General features: G+C 37.5%; 1 protein-coding gene across 2 annotated transcripts; it reads right to left on the bottom strand.

Moving 5' to 3' along the window:
• Positions 1 to 1,165: 1,165 nt before the first annotated feature.
• Positions 1,166 to 21,487, bottom strand: LOC118470445 (zinc finger protein 260-like). 2 transcript variants are annotated; one of them, XM_055014500.1, is made up of 3 exons: positions 11,610 to 11,888; positions 5,292 to 5,624; positions 1,166 to 4,880 (listed from the first exon to the last, which is right to left on the bottom strand). In XM_055014500.1, exons 1-3 carry the CDS (start codon positions 11,779 to 11,781, stop codon positions 3,076 to 3,078), a joined length of 2,310 nt encoding a protein of 769 aa, XP_054870475.1. In that variant the 5' UTR covers positions 11,782 to 11,888; the 3' UTR covers positions 1,166 to 3,075. The 2 variants fall into 2 exon arrangements, with proteins under 2 accessions (XP_054870475.1, XP_035805113.2); XM_035949220.2 differs by lacking the exons at positions 1,166 to 4,880; positions 5,292 to 5,624; positions 11,610 to 11,888 and adding exons at positions 14,285 to 16,455; positions 18,277 to 18,609; positions 21,207 to 21,487.
• Positions 21,488 to 21,594: the final 107 nt, after the last annotated feature.

Here is a 21,594-nt window from a genome sequence, read left to right as displayed (position 1 = left end):
AACATTTTATCAACCAACCAGACTGAAGTTACCAACAAATATGAACTAAAGGACTGACAGAACATTGAAAATCCGCTGATTCATTCAGTTTTCAAGGTTTCTGATAAATGCTGCATTTTCAGAGAGTTTTTTTAAAAGATAAGATTTTGGCGAATTTCTCTGTAAATAGAAATGGTACTTGTTACTGAACAATTGCTTTTTGCTTTTTGTCTTAATCTGCTATTAATCCATTCCTACAGCAGAACGTAACACGATTTTCACCGTAAGTCGGAACTCACATATGTATATAAGTACCTATGTTACTCACCTATGCTAACATAGGGGTAAAATCATGATCTAAGACGTAAAAACACCGAACAGTTCGTTCCACTTCCCAACTAGCTCCCATGCCAAATTTGTTTTAACATCGCAAACGCCGTACATCAGAATGATGGAACATGATGAATAAATTTATAGGAGACGGCGATGTTGCCACGAAATGCTGTAGGTTGAGAATGTCATTAACCAAGGACCTCCTGGATAACTTTGGGCTGAGCACTAAATAATTGGCCACCACAATCCAACTAGAAATAATCAGCAATAATGCTAGTGACTTGTGACAGTTCTGACTATAGTAATCATATTAATGAAATTACTCATAATCAAGGTTTTCACCTGCCTACGAAACATCCTCAGTTTATGAGGATTTAATAGCAAGTCAATGTAATATTTTGCTGAAAATGTTGTTGTCCTTTCTGAAGGTTGAGGTATCAATCTGTCTCTGGGTTGTCCTGTGATGAACCAGTGATCCATCCTGGGTGTCCACTTGCCTTCCACCCAATATTGTTTGGGACAGGTTCTTGGCCCTGCTACTGTATAATTATCTATTTATTTATTCAACAGCTGCACTCTGCTGTAAACTATGTTAATACTACTACAGCTCATCTGACACCATGCCACACTTATAATCCATTCAATTTATAGTGTAAGATAGGCCCAATATATCACATACGTATTTGTCAAATACTAAGAATAATTGCTATTTCAAATCTCGATCAGTTATTACGTCCCAACTAAGTGCATGTAATATATTTGTCAGTGTGTCAGAGTGAATGAGTTGTTTCATGTGGAGGAAAAGCTAAAATGATGGAGACATAGCTAGAAAAGGCAACTTTCACAAAGAAAATGACTTTCTGTACATTTCATGTGTATTTAATCACAATAGATTATACATGAATGAAGGAAAGCGTCGCTTTGACACTTCATTAGGACAATTACTTATATTCAGTCACCAAAGTGAGTTGATGTTTTCCTGATTTCTTTGGGATTATTATGAACCCTGAAATTTAAAGACTCTCTAAGGTCATCATATGTTTATAGAGGTCACATTCTGGTCAATTCTGAAGATCGGCAGAAAATACATTCTAATTCATTATCTTTAAACACCTACTGGACAGGGATGGTATGAAAAATTCTATTTACCTCTGAACTGTAATAAAGTCAAAATATAAAGCTGTAGAAATTGATCCACTAAATTCAAATTTGTATTAGAATACATTATTTGGCTAAATGCACTGACTTACTTACCATCACAGCTCATTAAGTAGGAAGGAAATATATCAAGTGACCAAAAGGTATTAAACAATGAAAGATTGTAATTACCAATGAGACAGAGTCCCACTTTCATCCAGGAACCACTGAAAACCACAAAACAACACACAAACTGCAATCACTAGTGGTGTAAAGTTACTCAGTACATTTACTGCTGTGGACATTTCAGTGCATTTTTAAAGTTCTTTTCTTATCCGTCCATTCCACTGCATTTCAGAGGAAAATATTGTACTTTCTACTGCACTTAATGTATCTGAATTGTTCTATTATTGAAGAGTGAGATTCAAGAATAGACTCTTGCGTGTGATTTACATTCTTTTGATTCTATATCTAGAGCGTTTCATAAATTGACCATTTTTAAACAAATACAACGTTCCATTAATTTCGTCCCAAATCTTGGTTTGACGAAGATCTCTGTTCTTTTTCACTTATATTTACTTTCTCTTTCTGCAAATCTGTTCTGGACATTGACTGGTAAAGTTTCGTTATGAGTTTGATACATAATTTGCAGAATACCATAATCTACTATGTCGTGAAATTTCAACCATTTTAACTGCAAGAATAGTGGGTTTGTTGGATCTCTAGATGTATCTGTAGATGAAGTGCTATCTCTGTCAATCAGTGGTCTTGGCATGTGGTGATGTTTCTGTTGATGCATGTCAGGGTTGGATCAGACACACTAGGTCCTTCTTTCCAGAGAAAACATAGCTTGTGATGTTGATGAGGTCCTGTGGTCTGACCAGGCTGAAAGAATTCATGCAGATGTGGTGTAAATATCTGCATATTGTACTGTGTACAATACAGTGCTGTAGTTTTTGTCTAACATTATTTTTATTTTATAATGTACAGTCAGGCACTGCGATGGCCCCCTCCGATTCATTCATAGGATGCATTTGTGTTTAAGTTGTCATTTTTGAGGACTGTATCATTTCTTTACACCTCATGTGAAAACACAGTGAGAGAAGAGTGTTTTGTATTTAGCAGTGCAGTGTTCTACTTCTGCTTCGTGTGTCTTAATTTTGAAAACAAAGTTCAGATTTTGACAATAAAGTGTGCTTTTGACACAAGTGTGCAGTGCTTCGTGAATTGTGTTTAACTAAAAACAATAGTGTGCAGTGTGTTGGGAAATGTGTGCTATTTTTCAGAAACAGTGTCTTATCAATTGAGAAAAACTGTAAATCAGAGCAACATCGTCCCTTTCCACCCAGGTCAAGCCAAAATTCATTAACAACATTAATTATTAGGTCTTTAGTCACAAGTATTATGTCTCCAGTTGTCTTTCTTTCGAAATGCAATATGTGCTATGTATCCACTGGACAGTTTAACAGATTTTAAAGATCCATGTCTCACAATTTGACATGCAATTACCTCAGAATCATTGCTGAAGTGTTAAAAGGGGCTTGAAATCTACAAGACCTACTTTTGTCCTGAACGATGTGCATGAATGCGTGTTCAACCAAGCTTTGTTCCACCGAAGTTCCAGGACTACAGCATCTCACCTGTGTGAGTTCTCATGTGGCTAGTCAGACTACTATTGTGACTGAAACTTTTTCCACAGGTTTTACAAGAATATGGCCTCTCACCTGTGTGAGCTCTCATGTGGACAGTCAGATTATTTCTTTTACTGAAACTTTTTCCACATGTTTCACAAAAATACGGCCTCTCACCTGTGTGAGTTCTCATGTGGCCAGTCAAACTATTGTTGTGACTGAAACTTTTTCCACAGGTTTTACAAGCATACGGCCTCTCACCTGTGTGAGTTCTCATGTGCTCAGTCAGATTACTACGTTCACTGAACCTTTTCCCACATCTGTCACAAGAATATGGCTTTTCACCTGTGTGTTTTCTCATGTGGGCACGTAGACTACTACGGCCTTTGAATTTTTTTCCACATCGTTCACAACAATACGCCATCTCACCTGTATGAATTCTCATGTGGCTAGTCAAACTATTGTTGTGACTGAAACTTTTTCCGCAGGTTTTACAAGAATACGGCCTCTCACCTGTGTGAATTCTCATGTGCACAGTCAGATTATTTCTTTTACTGAAACTTTTTCCGCATGACTCACAGGAATATGGCTTTTCACCTGTGTGAGTTCTCATGTGCACAGTCAGATGAACGTTTTTACTGAAACTTTTTCCACAGGTTTTACAAGAATATGGCCTCTCACCTGTGTGAGCTCTCATGTGCACAGTCAGATGGCTGCTTTGACGAAAACTTTTTCCACATCTTTCACAAAAATATGGCTTTTCACCTGTGTGATTTTTCATGTGGACATATACACGACTACGTCTGTCGAATTTTTTCCCACATCTTTCACAAGAATACAGCTCCTCACCTGTGTGAGTTCTCATGTGCTCAGTCAGATGACTATTTCTACTGTAACGTTTCCCACAGGTTTCACAAGAAAACTGCTTGTTACCTTTGTCAATTATCATATGGACTTTCAGGTCAGACCGTAAATTAAATGTTTTTCTGCATGCATTGTCAGCACTTGGTTTTGCACTGTTGTGGATTTGGTGATGTTTCTTCATTTGGTTCTTATTCTTAAAGGTGTTTCCACAAATACCACATTTTAAAGACTTTCTACTTGTGTCTGTATAATGATGATTTCCTGACGCTGAACATTTGTCTGCATTGCTACTACTCTCTCTGTTATGACTCTTCTTTGGCTTCAGCGCTGCATTTACTTTGCAAGGAAGTGGTTTTATGCCTTTGTGGATTTGGTGATGTTTCTTCATGTGGTTTTCATTCTTTAAGGTCTTTCCACAAATATCACATTTGAAAGACTTTCTACCTGTGTCTGTATCACAGTGACTTCCTGACAATGAACACTTGTCTACATTGTTACTGTGACTGCTCTCTCTGTTATGACTCTTCTTTGGCTTCAGCGCTGCATTTCTAGTTGACCCTGAGTCAACATGCTTGCTTCCCTCCTGATGTGGGCTCTCAGCTACTGGTGAATTGGAAGAGAGGAGCTGGTCCCTGTTTGGTTCTAGTTCACTGTGGTCACCGTCCTTATCAGCTGAAGTCAATAGAAAGGTATCAGTAGCTTGATTCAGTACAATCTGCTCTTTCTGCTCACTGGCACAGAGTTCCTCCGGTTCCTCTGTAATCTGTGAAGGTTCTGGGTCTTTCTGGTCCAGGCAAGTGCTGAATTTCTCCTCTTCCTCTTTAATCTGTGGAGGCGCTGGGTCCTCCTGATCCAGACGAAACTTCTTCTCCTGGTTACAGAGCTGCTGATGAGCAAGACCGTTCCTCTCTTTCCAGACATCTTGATGTGGGTGATCTGAGTGGTAGGGCGCATGAAAAAGTTATTAACATGATGATAAGGAAAGAAATATCTGAGAGAAAGCATTAAGTCCTCTCACATTGGCTCATCCTCAACAGCAACATAAAGTCATGCACCTCTGTGGAAACAGCACAACTATGAGTACAAGTAGAGAAAGTTCCGAAGTTACATTTCTGTAGAATGGCACAGTTCTGGCATGAATTAAAAAAAAAAAAAAAAAAACAATGGCAGAAGCGTTGATGTATCCAAGCAACAGCAAGGCGGCAAATAGACAGTTCAAAGGAATGTCAACGTCTTAATATGCAAAAGCGGAATTTCTGTCTGAAAATAAACTCAGAGTTCTAATGAGGATCTTACATTCGTCACACTCCTTTACTAGTTCATTAAGACAATCATAGTTTTACATACCAATTCTGTGTAATATTATTAGTGGTTTCCAGAAGGGATCCAGCAGCCTGGGCTGATAATCGATCTCTTCATCCAACTGGCTGACTGGTTTATCAGACACTCCAGAAATTTCTCTGGATATTTCTACACAGTTGGATTTACACTGAACCAGTGTGTTAGCCTCTTGCATCAGTGCAAGATGCTCTCCCTCCCCACTGGTGCACAGTTCCTCCTGTTCCTCTTTCATCTGTGGAGCATCTGGATCATCCTGGTCCACACTGGAGTTCCTCTGCTGGTTGCAGAGATTCTGCTCAGCAAGAACATTCTCCTCCTGGACATGTTGCTGCAGAAGGTCTGGAGGGCAAAATGACAAAGTAAAAGCTTGTTAAAGGTGACGACGGCTGATGCACACATGAGCTAATAACCCTCTGAAACCCAAGCACTGTCTGGGTAGATTTTGCTCCTGTCATATTTTTCCTCACTGTGGGGTTATTTTTCAGTGCAATATAAAATCCTGCACTTCTATGGAAAAAGTACAACCATGACTAGAACTGCAGAGAATTCACAAATGTCTTCTGAGCAGTATGAATAGAATAGAGAATAGAATATACTTTATTAGTACCACAAGAGGAAATTTGCAATGTCACAGTAGCTCAGTGACAGTAAGAAAAATCAAGAAAACATCTATAAAAACTATAAATCAAAGACATAAGATATATACACTATATATGCAATATAAATAAGAAAAACTGAAGAAAACAAGGACGCTAACAAGACAAATTTAAGAATATATACACAAATTAATTGGACAGTTGGCACATGGCACAGTTTGGACAGAAATTACAATTAAAATGGCTCCATTTCACACTGTTTTTGAGCCATGCTGCATTGATGTTATTGACCTGATGTTTTATTCACTGTCAGTCTCTATTGTCATCTCCTGTCTTCTCTATGTAAACACAGTCTGCATGTCATCTGAAAACTTTTTTGAAGATTTTTTGGCATTTCACTTTTGGTCTGTTGCACTTAAGAGCACTGAATTTTTGTTTTATTGTGGATCTGGAGCAAACAATGTGCTTTTGGTGAATTTTTTCATGATATATGTAGAATAGAGTCGTTTCCATGAACTGTGTTGCAGAACTGACAGAACATTGAAAATCCGCTGATTCATTCAGTTTTCAAGGTTTCTGATAAATGCTGCAATTCCAGAGAGTTTTTTAAAAAGATAAGATCTTGGCTAATTTCGCTGGAAATAGAAAAGGTACTTGTTACTGAACAATTGCTTTTTGTTGTAATCTGCTATTACAGGGGGTCCTCGAGTGATGTTGGAATTCCAATCCTACAACAGAACGTAACACGATTTTCACCGTAAGTCGGAACTCATATCTGTACATAAGTACCTATGTCACTCACCTTTGCTAACAGAGGGGTAAAATCATAATCTAAGACATAAATACACTGTACAGTTCAAGACAAATAAATTTATGGGAGACGGCGATGTTGCCACGAAATGCTGTAGGTCGAGAATGTCATTAACCAAGGACCTCCTGGATAACTTTGGGCTGAGCACTAAATAACTGTCCACCACAATCCAACTAGAAAAAATCAGCAATAATGCTAGTGACTTGTGACAGTTCTGACTATAGTAATCATATTAATGAAATTACTCATAATCGAGGTTTTTACCTGCCTACGAAACATCTCCAAAAATTAGCTGCGCCCTCAGTTTACGAGGATTTAATAGCAAGTCAACATAACATTTTGAAAATGTTGTTGTTGTGGGGCTGCACAGTGGCGCAGTGGTTAGCACTTTCGCCTTGCAGCAAGAAGATCCCTGGTTCGCGTCCTGGCTTTCCCGGGATCTTTCTGCATGGAGTTTGCATGTTCTCCCTGTGCATGCGTGGGTTCTCTCCGGGTACTCCGGCTTCCTCCCACAGTCCAAAAATATGCTGAGGTTAATTGATCATTCTAAATTGCCCGTAGGTGTGAATGTGAGAGTGATTGTTTGTCTTTGTATGTAGCCCTGTGACAGACTGGTGACCTGTCTAGGGTGTCCCCTGCCTTCACCTGAGTCAGCTGGGATAGACTCCAGCCCCCCCGCGACCCTAGTGAGGATTAAGCGGTGTATAGATAATGGATGGATTGAAATTTAAGGAATTTTTCTTAGTAATAAAATTCAATAACTTCACTTTTATATACTGTAGTGTCACCAAAATCACTGGACCCATCAATTGGCATCTGCTGGTCATACTACAACACTTGGTTTGATATAAAGTATCAAATTTGAATTTTAAATAATTTTTATTCATAATAAAATTCATTAACTTCACCCTTATGTACTGTAGTGTCACCAAACTCGCTGATGTCATCAGTTGTCTCCTGACTGTAATAGTACAACCCTTGGTTTGATATTAAATACAAAATCTGAATTTTAAGGAATTTTTATTGGTAGCAAAATTCAATAACTTCACTCTTATACATTGTATTGTTACCAAAATCACTGGAGCCATCAGTTGGCTCCTGGTTGTCATACTACAATGCTTGGTTTGATATTAAATAAAAAAATCAAAATTTTAAGGAATTTTTATTATTTTATTAGTCATAAAATTCAATAACTTCCCTCTTATGCAGTGCAGAAAGATTACATTCTGTCTATCAGTTGGCTCCTGTTGATCATACCACAACTCTTGGTTTGATATTTAAATATGTTTCATGACTTTAAGGTTTTTTTTATTAGTAATGAAATTGTTGTTACATATCTCAAATATTTTTTGTTGTAACAGATAAAAGTGCTCATCCATTTTCTTGGTAGATTGTGGAAAATTAATAACCGAAAGCAACTAAATTTTATTTTATTTGGGTTGTTTATTGCCATGTGAAGATGTGCACACTATTTAGTGTGCATGCTTGTGTGTGAAGTTTAAGGATTATGAGTAAATTAGCTTTGACGGCTCTTCTCTTGATGTATGTGGTGCTATATTTTTAGATCCACAGTGCACCTGTTTATCCAAATACATGATACTGAATAGTAATGGAACTTGGAATCCTCACCAAAGAGAGGATCAGATAACACCAATATACCAAACTAAACTGTTTAGACTGTCTCCTCAAGTACTAACGATTGGGAAGAAAGACAATAATATGCCTTCTTACAAGGCTGCAGCGTTAACTGATTCATTTAAACCATAATGTTAAACCGCTAATAATATTTTCCAAGTTAAGGACTGTACGGACAATACTTGGAAGAAAAAACTTGAAGGTATGATCAGTAGGACCCTTTTGATGGTTGGATGGAGTTTATTTTTCTGCAGTGTTTAAGAGTGAAGTGATGGAATTTTATTTACTATAAATATTCCTTAAAATTCAGCTTTTTAGTTTATTACCAAACCAAGAGTTGTAGTATGACCAGCAGGAGACAATTGATGGCTCCAGTGATTTTGGTGACACTACAGTACATAAGAGTGAAGTTATTGACATTTATTACTGATAAAATAATAAGAAAATAATGAAAATTTCTTAAAATTCGGATTTTGTATTTAATATCAAACCAAGTGTTGCAGTATGACCAGCAAGAACCAATTGATGACTCCAGTGATTTTGGTGACACTACAGTATATAAGAGTCAAGTTATTGAATTTCACTACCATAAAAAAATCCATTAAATTTTGAAAAAATGTCTTTTTGTCAAAGCAAGAGTTGTAGTATGATTGACAGGAGCCAACTGACAGCTCCAGTGATTTTGGTGAAAGTACAATGTATAAGAATGAAGTAACCCTAATAAAATAATAATAAAAAATTCCTTAAAATTCAGATTTTTTATTTAATGTCAAACCAAGTGTAGTAGTATGACAGTCAGGAGACAGCTGATGTCATCAGTGAATTTGGTGACACTACAGTACATAAGAGTGAAGCTATTGAATTTTATTACTAATAAAAATTCCTTAAAATTCAGATTTTCATATTTAATATCAAACAAGAGTTGTAGTATGACCAGCAGAAGCCAATTGATGGCTCCAGTGATTTTGTTGACACTACAATGCATAAGAGTGCAGTTATTGAATATTTGTGTAGTGTCTCTCTTCGCTGTTCCAGCGGTTTTGCAATTTGCAGACGGTCCCTGTTCACTCGTCGCACAGCCAGCTGCGCATAGACATCAATGTTATTTCTGCAGCTGGAAAGACAGCGACTTTTGATAAAACTGGTTCTGTAGCACACTGTCTAGCTTACAACGATTTGAAAGAGGCATCGTTTATGTTTTTACAACATATATCTCATGAGTTATTGATGCCGGTGTTCCGATTAACTGGTGATATTCAGTGAGCGAGGCAGCTGTTACAACGGCAATACATAGCATAGGTGACTGTACCGATGCCTGTTCAAAACACACAGACGTCAATAAACTGTTCCGAAAAGTTCTTGTTGTCAGCTGTAACATTGTCGTTATTGCTCTGTTTGGACTCAGGGCTGTTCAATCTACCAGTACAATACTGAGTTTAATGAGGACTTCCACCTAACTGAGTGGAAATATCACTTTGCTGCGGTAGAGTGTGATGATCTCCACCAGATTAACTTGTGAAAGTCTGTGGCTTCAGTCCGACGGTCAGACAGGAACAGCAAGAAAAGTACTACTACCGTTTTCAAAAATTATTGCAATTAACCCGTTGGATCTGAGTTGGACTACTTTTAAACACATTTTAAGTAAAACAATGACATTCTATAAACCATCTGACCACATTCTAACCAGCGATTTCCCATTCCTGTCTTCAGAACGTCGATATGCTTCATCTAATTTCTAATTTATTTTATTTATTTTTTATATATATATATATATATATATATATATTATATATATATATATATATATATATATATATATATATATATATATATATATATATATATATATACACACATGTTCTGTGTGGGGTATCCACCCACAGATGGAGACTATCAATAGCTGTGAATAAATGTTTCTCTCTTTTTTAGTTATTATTTTGTCCTTTATATTGGCTTTAGTCGACAGGTTAATAGAGAGACAGACAGAAAAGTAGGAAGAAAACCTAAAAGCAAAAAAGCGTGACTTGGAGTTGAACCCAAGCCGCCGCATCAGGCTCACATTCCTGTTTATAGGTCACCCGCTCGACCAGCTGAGCTATTAGAGAACCCCAGTACCTGTGTTTTACCGAAAGGAATTGCTGTCTTTTCTCAATGACATGTCAGTTTAGAGTGATATGACACAACAAAATTCTGCTTCTGGTTTGAACATAAATGTCCTGTGAATTTTGCTCAATTGCGGCATTTCAAATTCAATACGTTAAATACTGTTGGACTGTTGTAGAATTTTTACGTTTGTGTATTTCAGTAAGACAGTGTAGCTACAATGTGATCTAAACCTGCCAGTACTGTATCAGTATATTGATGGTGTAAAGCAACACTCCGGCATTCTGTTATCACACGGTTTGGTGAACTTCTTGTTAAATAACGTTCACACCGTGTCCTGGTCTCCTGTCTGCTGCTTTAACAGGTTTTAACAGTAAACAGTGATCTCAGCTCCACTGGTCCCAACCGCGTTGAAGTAGCTTTTTTTTTCCATGTAGCCCGACAGCGCATGACTTTTAACCCTTTTAGCACTATCATACTCATTTCCTCATTTCCACTCATTTCCTCCCTCTCCCCACACGGCACTCAGTCATGACCGTAATGCATGTAATAGCACCAGAAAGCCCCGTTTCACAGCTTCCAGGGGCAGTTTGATGATTAAAAAAGCACGAAGTAGCGAGGAGTTACAGTAATTTGAAATACACATGCGCCGCGGTGTCACCGGTGATCCCTGTGGTTTTAAAAGGGTTACAATGAGAATGTCTCTTATTTCCAGTTATTTTGTCAAGACCGAAATTTATAGAACAGCACAAATCTCATTTTACAGACGACGTTGTCACATTGTTTACTTCCTGGTCAGTGGGTAAGGGGTCCTGAAAAGCCACGCCTACAAAACATCTGCCTCAGAAACGCAGGTATCACCAGTTAATCTTGAACACCGGAAGTCCGAATCTGTGAATATCTTTCCAACTTTACCGAACTCATTTCATGTGTAATCACCATATATCACACATGGATCAAGGAAAACGTGGCTTTCACACTTCATTAGGACAATTATTTATATTCAGCCACCAAAGTGAATTTGCCTGATGTCTTTGGGATTATTATGAACCCTGAAATTTAAAGACCACCATGGAGTCGGTATAGAAATGTGAAAGTTATCCTGCTGTTCATCCACACAAACCGCAGCTCCTCACTTTACTTCTATCAGCTCATTCAGACCATCACACTTCCACAAACCTGTTGTGTGTAACTTTATCTCAGGTTTCCAGATGTTATCCAGCAGTCTGCGCTGACGATCGATCTCCTCCTCGTACTGGACGATGGTTTTCTCAAACTCTGTGAATATTTCTTCAGCAGCAGCAGTTAGTCGCTGGTTGATCAACTCTCTCAGATTCTGGACTGAACTCATCTTGAAGTGATTAAATATTAATCTGAGATAAGACAGAACAACCGTTTGTAAAAACTTCTACACGCCAGGAGACATTAGCAGTTGTTTGGCTTCACTTCCGCCTGACGTTTTTTTCTTTCTTTTTTGTTTTTTTTTTTACTTCCCCGGCTTTCAAATTAAAATGTTCTTTTTTGATGGGTGGTTGAAGTAAAGCTTTGAATAGCAATAATGATAATAATGACAATTGTAATAATAATAATAATAATAATAATAATAACAACGAGAAGAATGATTCAAATTATTCAAAATACAAAACCTCAAAAGAGATTAAAAAATAGAAAAATCTAAGTATTAATATTGTCCATCAGGGGACAGTATGCAGACTCAAAATATAATCTCACATAAAATGAATATGTTTGTATAATATTGTTCAGCAAAACATGTAATTGTGTTCCAACAGTAACAAACTAATGGAGAGTTTCGGCTCTATTTGTTTTTTCAAAAGTCCAAAAATCATTCAAATACTTACAAGACACTTGAAATACAATGACTGTTCATGATGCTGATTTTTGTTTCACATTAAGAAAACAAAAATGAAGAACTTAAAACAAACCAAAGAACAACCAAAAAAAATAAATAATTATTACAAAAAATAATAGAGTGAAATGAGAGAGACTGAATGAAGCAAAAGTAAAAATACCAGATTACATCAATACTCCATCAACAGGAACATCTTTAACCAAAACCTAACTAAAGTAGCACAAAGTATTATAAGCAACATGCACATGAAATAGTAAAAATAATACTGCCCAAAAATCGACTCTGTCAGTGTTGTATTCATATAAATGATGTTTACTAGTGAGTTAATGATGCTGTTTGATTGGGAGCCAGTTTTAGCTGCTTTATACTTGATGTTGTGGCTTTATAAATTGGCAGGTTAATCAGCAATGTATCCTACTCTCTAAAGTCATCATACATTTGTAGAGGCGCCATTCTGGTCAAATCTAAAGATTATCAGAAAAAAGATTGAATTCATTACATTTAAAGGCCTACTGGACAGGGATGCTATGAACAATTCTGTTTCCCTCTGATATGTAATAAAGTGGAAATACAAAGTTGTAGAAATGGATCCATTCAAGTCAGATTTCTTTTAAATACACGGTTTGGGTGAATGCACTGAATTACTTCCCAACACAGCGCACTAAGTAGGAAGGAAATATATCAAGTGACCATAAAGTTTTAAGCAATGAAGATTCTAATCACCACTGAGACAGACACAGAGTCCCACTTTCCTTCAGGAACCACTGAAAACAACAAAACAACACACAAACTGCAATCACTAGTGGTGTAAAGTTACTCAGTACATTCACTGGTGTGTACATTTCAATGCATTTTAAACTACTTATCTGTCCATTTCACTACATTTTAGAGGAAAGTCTTGTACTTTCTACTGCACTTCATTTATCTGAATTGTTCTTTTGTTCAAGAGTAAGATTTGACACAATGGAAAATATAACAAGTTTTTAAAATACAATATATTGTTATAGATAAACGCAGTAGTTTCCTTTTTTGTCATCCTACAAAAATCAGTGTGTAGTCGCACCGACATTTCAAACGTCTATGAATTAACAGCTTTACAAAATTGTGATTTTTCATCTCTAAACATTGAACATCTCAGCAAAAGATCAGAGAAAACCTGTGGATCAGAACTTTTTCTTCTTTCCTCTCACTCTCAGACTTATCTGTCATTGTGTATAAAACTGATATAAAGTAGTTCAAACTCGTACCACCTGCAGCAGCTACAAAATTCAGGGATTGAATTTTTATTTTGAAATTTTTACTACATTTTGCTGCTATATACATTTGATGCAGTAATGGGACTTTTCTTCATTTTACTGAAGTACCTGAAAGATTCCTCCATCACTGGTCATCATCAAATATCTGTACTTCAGTCATTATTACTCTATAAATGTCAGGACTGATCCCAAAATCAGAATAAAGTACAGGGTTATTCAAAAAGAATGAACCGATTTCATTGCAATATTTTAATCAGGAAAAGGAATAGAAAACTCCAGCCAAATCAAAAGTATGCTACTCACAATCAACTTTTATTTCCTGTCTTACAAATGTTCAATGTGGCCACCACCTGCAGCACGGGCAACATCAATGCGATAAGAGAATTCCTCCCAGACGCGTATCAGTATATCACCATCCACTGAGTTGATCGCTGTTGTTATTAGATGTCATTCGATGACCTTAAACATCAAATAAAAGTTGATTGTGAGTAGAATACTTGTGACTAGGCTGGATTTTCTATTGCTTTTTCTGATTAAAATATGAAATCGGTTCATTCATTTTGAATAACCCTGGATTCTAAATCATGGGACACAAATACTATCATCATGTCAGATAACATTTAAATGCTGACTCCTGAGGCTATTCATGATGATATACAGTGGTGGAAAAATATTTTTGGACACGGCGTGCATTTGTGAAATATCACATTGAGAATCAGTCTTAGGTCTTCAAATGCAGTTTATGTATTTATTTATTTTTACAAAGACCCACCAATTTACAGTCGCATGAATTTAACATGAGTTTACATGAGTAATTAAATCAAAAGTTACATTCATGTGTGAACTCATTTTCACTACATTACATCAGACCAACATCATCCCCTTCCACTTGGCTCTTGCAGAAATTGATAACCAACATTAAATTAACTATTTGGTCGTTCCTCAGAAGTATGATGTCTCCAGTTGTCTTTCTTGCGTAAATGCAACATGCTTCTGTAAAAGTCATCATGTATTGGAGAGTTTGACAGATTTTAAAAGATCCATGTGTCATAGCTTGACAGACAATAAACTCACAGAATCAACAAAACTTTTACTCTGAACAATGTGAATGAATGCATGTTTTTTGAAGCTTTGTTCCCATTGTTGTTGCAGGACTACAGCTTCTCACCTGTGTGTGTTCTCATGTGGCCAGTCAGATTACTACATTCACTGAAACATTTCCCACATCTTTCACAAAAATATGGCTTCTCACCAGTGTGTATTTTCATGTGGGCAGTAAGATGACTATTTCTATTGAAACGTTTCCCACATCTTTCACAAGAATACGGCCTCTCACCTGTGTGTGTTCTCATGTGGACAGTAAGAGTACTATTTTGAATGAAACGTTTCCCACATCTCTCACAAGAATACGGCTTCTCACCTGTGTGAGTTCTCACGTGACTAATCAGATGACTGCCTTGCCTGAAACTTTTTCCACAGGTTTTACAAGAATATGGCTTCTCACCTGTGTGAGTTCTAATGTGGGACAACAAGTCTTTATTTTGAATGAAAGTTTTTCCACATCTTTCACAAAAATATGGCTTCTCACCTGTGTGAGTTCTCATGTGGATGGTCAGCTTACCACGTTCATGAAAACTTTTCCCACATCTTTCACAAAAATATGGCTTCTCACCTGTGTGAGTTCTCATGTGGATGGTCAGCTTACCACATTCACGAAAACCTTTCCCACATCTTTCACAAAAATATGCCTTCTCACTAGTGTGTGTTTTCATGTGGACAGTAAGATTACTATTTCTATTGAAATGTTTCCCACATCTTTCACAAGAATACGGCCTCTCACCTGTGTGTGTTCTCATGTGGACAGTAAGAGTACTATTTTGACTGAAACGTTTCCCACATCTTTCACAAGAATACGGCCTCTCACCTGTGTGAGTTCTCATGTGGATGGTCAGCTTACCATGTTGACGAAAACCTTTCCCACATCTTTCACAAAAATATGCCTTCTCACCAGTGTGTGTTTTCATGTGGACAGTAAGATTACTATTTCTATTGAAACATTTCCCACATCTTTCACAAGAATATGGCTTCTCACCTGTGTGAGTTCTCATGTGGACAGTCAGATGACTATTGTTGCTGAAACATTTCCCACAAGTTTCACAAGAAAACAGTTTGTCACCTTTGTCAATGACCACATGGACTTTCAGGTCAGACCCAAAATTACATTTTTTTCTGCATGCATTGTAAACACTTGGTTTTGCACTGTTGTGGATTTGGTGATGTTTCTTCATTTGGTACTTATTCTGAAAGCTGTTTCCACAAATATCACATTTTAAAGACTTTCTACCTGTGTCTGTATCACAGTGACTTCCTGACAATGAAGACTTGTCTACATTGTTACTGTGACTGCTCTCTCTGTTATGACTCTTCTTTGGCTTCAGCACTGCATTTCTAGTTGACCCTGAGTCTACATGCTTACTTCCCTCCTGATGTGGGCTCTCAGCTACTGGTGAATTGGAAGAGAGGAGCTGGTCCCTGTTTGTGTCTAGTTCACTGTGGTCACCGTCCTTATCAGCTGAAGTCAATAGAAAGGTATCAGTAGCTTGATTCAGTACAATCTGCTCTTTCTGCTGACTGGTACAGAGTTCCTCCGGTTCCTCTGTAATCTGTGAAGGTTCTGGGTCTTTCTGGTCCAGGCTGGTGCAGAATTCCATCTGTTCCTCTTTAATCTGTGGAGTCTCTGGGTTGTTCTGTTCCAAACAAGTGCTGAATGTCTCCTCTTCCTCTTTAATCTGTGGAGGAGTTGGGTCCTCTCTCTCCAGACTAAACTTCTTCTCCTGGTTACTGAGCTGCTGATGAGCAAGACCATTCCTCTCTTTCCAGACATCTTGATGTGGGTGATCTGAGTGGTAGGGCGCATGAAAAAGTTATTAACATGATGATAAGGAAAGAAACATCTGAGAGAAGACATTAAGTCCTCTCACATTGTTCCTCACATTGGCTCATCCTCAACAGCAATATAAAGTCATGCACCTCTGCGGAAACAGCACAACCATGACTACAAGTAGAGAAAGTTCCAAAATTACATTTCTGACACAGTTTTGGCATGAAGAAAAAGCAACAAAAAAAACCAAAACATTGGCAGAACCGTTGATGTATCCAAGCAACAGCAAGGCGGCAAATAGACAGTTCAAAGAAATACAGATTTTCTCAATTAATGAGACACTAAATTCCATTCACTGCAAACAGCCACCAACTGACTGCACACATTTCTCAAAAACAGGACACTGCTGTCCAAATTTTGGACACTATTCATGGTTTGCACATAGTTTCCAAGACTCTTGCACTCTTTTTGCAAAAGACTGAACATGTTTTTTGCTCATTTGAACACACTTTTTCACTCATAGCACACATTTTTCAAAAAGTGAACACTAGGAAGCAGAATTGGGACACTGTTCCAACACTGCTGTCACAATTAAGACACAACAGATCAAAACTGAAAACAGTTTTGTCAGTGAACTGCACACTATAAAACCTGCTGGGAAACAGCATTAGCTGTTCAGAATGTAATCTGTTGTTAAGGTCAGCAGATGGTAAGGATGGTGCATAAAGTAAATGGTTTCAGGTTTACTGTGGTTTACTTTACATGTATGTAAATGTTTGTCACTTCAGTGACATGTCTATACTGGAACAATACAAGCAGTCAGAAATGTTCTGAGAATACTGTAAAAAATCAAATGAATAATTCTGCTTCACAAGTGCTAGTAAAATTACAGAAAGTGTACATGACTGACTTTTCCTGTGTTTTGTGTGCGTTTGTTCCAGAGAGTTTTTCAGTTGGATTCTGATGATACACATGAATATATCTGGAACAATGTTAGTTTTCATAGAGGACTGTTGATTCGGTAATGGTTAGATATGAACCCTCAAGTTATTGTGGTTTTTCTGCTGCCATATTCACCCTTTCTGAATCCTATAGAAGAATTCTTGTCTACATGGACGTGGAAGGTATATGAGCGGCAGCCATACTTTGGGAAAATTTCTGTCAATCAGTGGTCTTGGAATGTGGTGATGTTTCTGTTGATGCATGTCAGGGTTGGATCAGACACACTAGGTCCTTCTTTCCAGAGAAAACATAGCTTGTGATGTTGATGAGGTCCTGTGGTCTGACCAGGCTGAAAGAATTCATGCAGATGTGGTGTAAATATCTGCATACTGTACTGTGTACAATACAGTGCTGTAGTTTTTGTCTAACATGATTTTTATTTTATAATGTACAATCAGGCACTGCAATGACACCGTCTGATTTATTTTTAGGATGCATTTGTGTTTAAGTTGTCATTTTTGAGGACTGTATCATTTTTTTACACCTCATGTGAAAACACAGTGAGAGAAGAATGTTTTGTATTTAGCAGTGCAGTGTTCTACTTTTGCTTCGTGTGTCTTAATTTTGAAAAAAAAAGTTCAGACTTTGACAGTAAAGTGTGCTTTTGATACAAGTGTGCAGTGCTTTGTGAATTGTGTTTAACTAAAAACAATAGTGTGCAGTGTGTTGGGAAATGTGTGCTATTTTTCAGGAACAGTGTCTTATCAATTGAGAAAAACTGCAAGATGCAACAGCAGAGTTTCTGTTTGAAAATAAATGTAACTCAGAGTTCGAATTAGGATCTTACATTCATCACATTCCTTTGCTAGTTCATTAAGACAATCATAGTTTACATACCAATTCTGTGTAAAATTATTCGTGGTTTCCAGTCGGCATCCAGCAGCCTGGGCTGATAATCAATCTCTTCATCCAACTGGCCGAGTTCTTTATCAGACACGAGAAATATTTCTCTGGATATTTCTCCACTGTTGGATTTACACTGAACCAGTGTATCAGCCTCTTGCATCAGTGCAGGATGCTCTCCCTCCCCACTGATGCACAGTTCCTCCTGCTCCTCTTTCATCTGTGGAGAATCTGGATCATCCTGGTCCACACTGGAGTTCCTCTCCTGGTTGAAGAGATTCTGCTCAGCAAGAACATTCTCCTCCTGGACATGTTGCTGCAGAAGGTCTGGAGGGCAAAATGACAAAAGTAAAAGCTTGACAATTGGTGATGCATACCTGAGTGAAAAACCCTCTGAAAACCAAGCACTGTCTGGGTAGATTTTGCTCCTGTCAAATTTTTCCTCACTGTGAATGTCTTCTGAGCAGTATGAATAGAGAATAGAATATACTTTATTAGTCCCACAAGAGGAAATTTGCAATGTCACAGTAGCTCAGAGACAGTAAGAAAAATTAAGAAAACACAACTAGAAATTAAAGACGTGAGATATATACACTATATATGCAATATAAATAAGATAAACTTAATAAAACAAGGACACGAACAACACAAATTTAAGAATATATACACAAATGAATTGTACAGTTTGGACAGAAATTACAATTAAAATGGCTCCACTTCACACTGTTTTTGAGCCATGCTGCATTGATGTTATTGACCTGATATGTTTTATTTTGCTGTCAGTCTCTTCGTCATCTCCTGTCTTCTCGATGTAAACACAGTCTGCATGTCATCTGAAAACTTTTTGAAGATTTTTTGTCATTTCACTTTTGGTCTGTTGCACTTAAGAGCACTAAATTTTTGCTTTATTATGGATCTGGAGCAAACAACGTGGTTTTGGTGAATTTTTTAAGGATAAGATAAGATAATCCTTTATTACTCCCCACGTCAGGGGAAATTTCATGTGTTACAGCAGCAATGCACAGTAAAGACAATAATTATAAGAACAATAATATATACAATATATACAAGAATGAAGGATGAAAAATGAATAGATAGAGTATTACTACACTATAAATAAACTACATCAGCAACAAGTGGCTTGTGGAATAAATGTAAAAGTGCAGAAAATTCCAGCAGTGCAAGGAATTGTGCAGATTTTACCATGGTTTGAGATGATATGATGTAAGTCCAGTTTATGTTAACATCAGCCAGTGATGCTGATGTTGTAAAGTCTTATAGCGAATGGAATGAAGGACCTGCGATAGCATTCCTTCTTGCAGGGTGGATGTCTCAGTCTACTGCTGAAGGAGCTGCTGAAAGACCCCACAGTGTCATGCAGTGGGTGAGAGGGATTGTCCATGATGGATGTGAGCTTTACCAACATCCTCCTCTCACCCACCTCCTCTATGGAGTCCAGGGAACAGTCCAGGACAGAACCGGCCCTCCTGACCAGTCTGTTCAGTCTCTTTCTATGATACATGTAAAACAGAATCATTTCGATGAACTGTGTCGCAGAACTGACGGAACATTGAAAATCTGCTGATTCATTCAGTTTTCAAGGTTTCTGTTGATTGCATTTTGTTGTAATCTGCTATTACAGGGGGTCCTCGACTTATGTCGGAATTCCATTCCTACAACAGAACGTAACACGATTTTCACTGTAAGTCGAACTCATATGTGTACATAAGTACCTATGTTACTCACCTATGTTAACATAGAGGTGAAATCATGATCTAAGACATAAAAACACTGCACAGTTTGCTTCGCTACCCAACTAGTTCCCGTGCCGAATTTGTTTTAACATTGCAAATGCCGTACATCAGAATGATGGAGCAAGACAAATAAATTTATGGGAGATGGCGATGTTGCCACGAAATGCCGTAGGTCGAGAATGTCGTTAACCGAGGAATTCCTAGATAACTTTGGGCTGAGCACTAAAGAACTGTCCACCACAATCCAACTAGAAATAATCAGCAATAACGCTAGTTAGTTGTGACAGTTCCGACTAAAGTAATCATATAAATGAAATTACTCATAATCGAGGTTTTCACTTGACAATGAAACATCTCCAAAAATTAGCTGCGTCCTCAGTTTATGAGGATTTAAGAGCAAGTCAATGTAATATTTTGCTGAAAATGTTGTTGTTGTCCTTTCTGAAGGTTGAGGTATCGATCTGTCTCTGGGTTGTCCTGTGATGAACCAGTGATCCATCCTGGGTGTCCACTGCCTTCCACCCAATATTGAATGGGACAGGTTCTTGGCCCTGCTACTGTATAATTATCTATTTACTTATTCAATTGCAGTACTCTGCTGTAAAATGTTTTAATACTACTACAGCTCATCTTATACCATGCCACACTGAATTCCATTCAATTTAAAGTGTACAATAGTCTCGATATATCACACATTGGTCAAATACGAAAAATAACTGACCAGTTACTACAAATAATTGAGCAATTCTTGATTAGTTAGAACGTCCCAAGAAAGTACATAGTAATATATTTGTCAGTGTGTCAGAGTGAATGAGTTGGGTTTGACGTGGAGGACGAGAAAAGCTAAAATGATGGAGGCATAGATAGAAAAGGAAACTTTCACAAAGAAAAAGGCTTTCTGTACATTTCATGTATATTTAATCACCATAGATTATACATGGATGAAGGAAAACGTGGCTTTCACACTTCATTAGGACAATTATTTATATTCATCCACCAAAGTGAGTTGATGTTTGCCTCATTTCTTTGGGATTATTATGAACCCTGAAATTTAAAGACCACCATGGAGTCGGTATAGAAATGTGAAAGTTATCCTGCTGTTCATCCACACAAACCGCAGCTCCTCACTTTACTCTATCAGCTCATTCAGACCATCACAGTTCCACAAACCTGTTGTGTGTAACTTTATCTCAGGTTTCCACATGTTATCCAGCAGTCTGCGCTGACGATCGATCTCCTCCTCGTACTGGACGATGGTTTTCTCAAACTCTGTGAATATTTCTTCAGCAGCAGCAGTTACTCCCTTGTTGATCAACTCTCTCAGATTCTGGACTGAACTCATCTTTAAGTGATAAAATATTAACCTGAGATAAGACAGAACAACTGTCTGTAAAAACTTCCACACGTCAGTACACGTTGGAAACAGTTTCAGTAAGCTAACGTTAGCAGCGGTTTGGCTTCACTTCCGCCGGATGTTGTCTTTAAAAAAAAAATCTTATCAGCCTTCAAATTAAAATGTTCTTTTTCGATAGCAGCTGTTAGTAAGTTTAAAATGATA

This window comes from Amphiprion ocellaris, chromosome 10 (genome assembly GCF_022539595.1).
Source record: "Amphiprion ocellaris isolate individual 3 ecotype Okinawa chromosome 10, ASM2253959v1, whole genome shotgun sequence".
NCBI lineage: Eukaryota > Metazoa > Chordata > Actinopteri > Pomacentridae > Amphiprion > Amphiprion ocellaris.
Note: the sequence above shows the minus strand (reverse complement) of the source record. Positions and strands in the feature narration are given on the sequence as shown.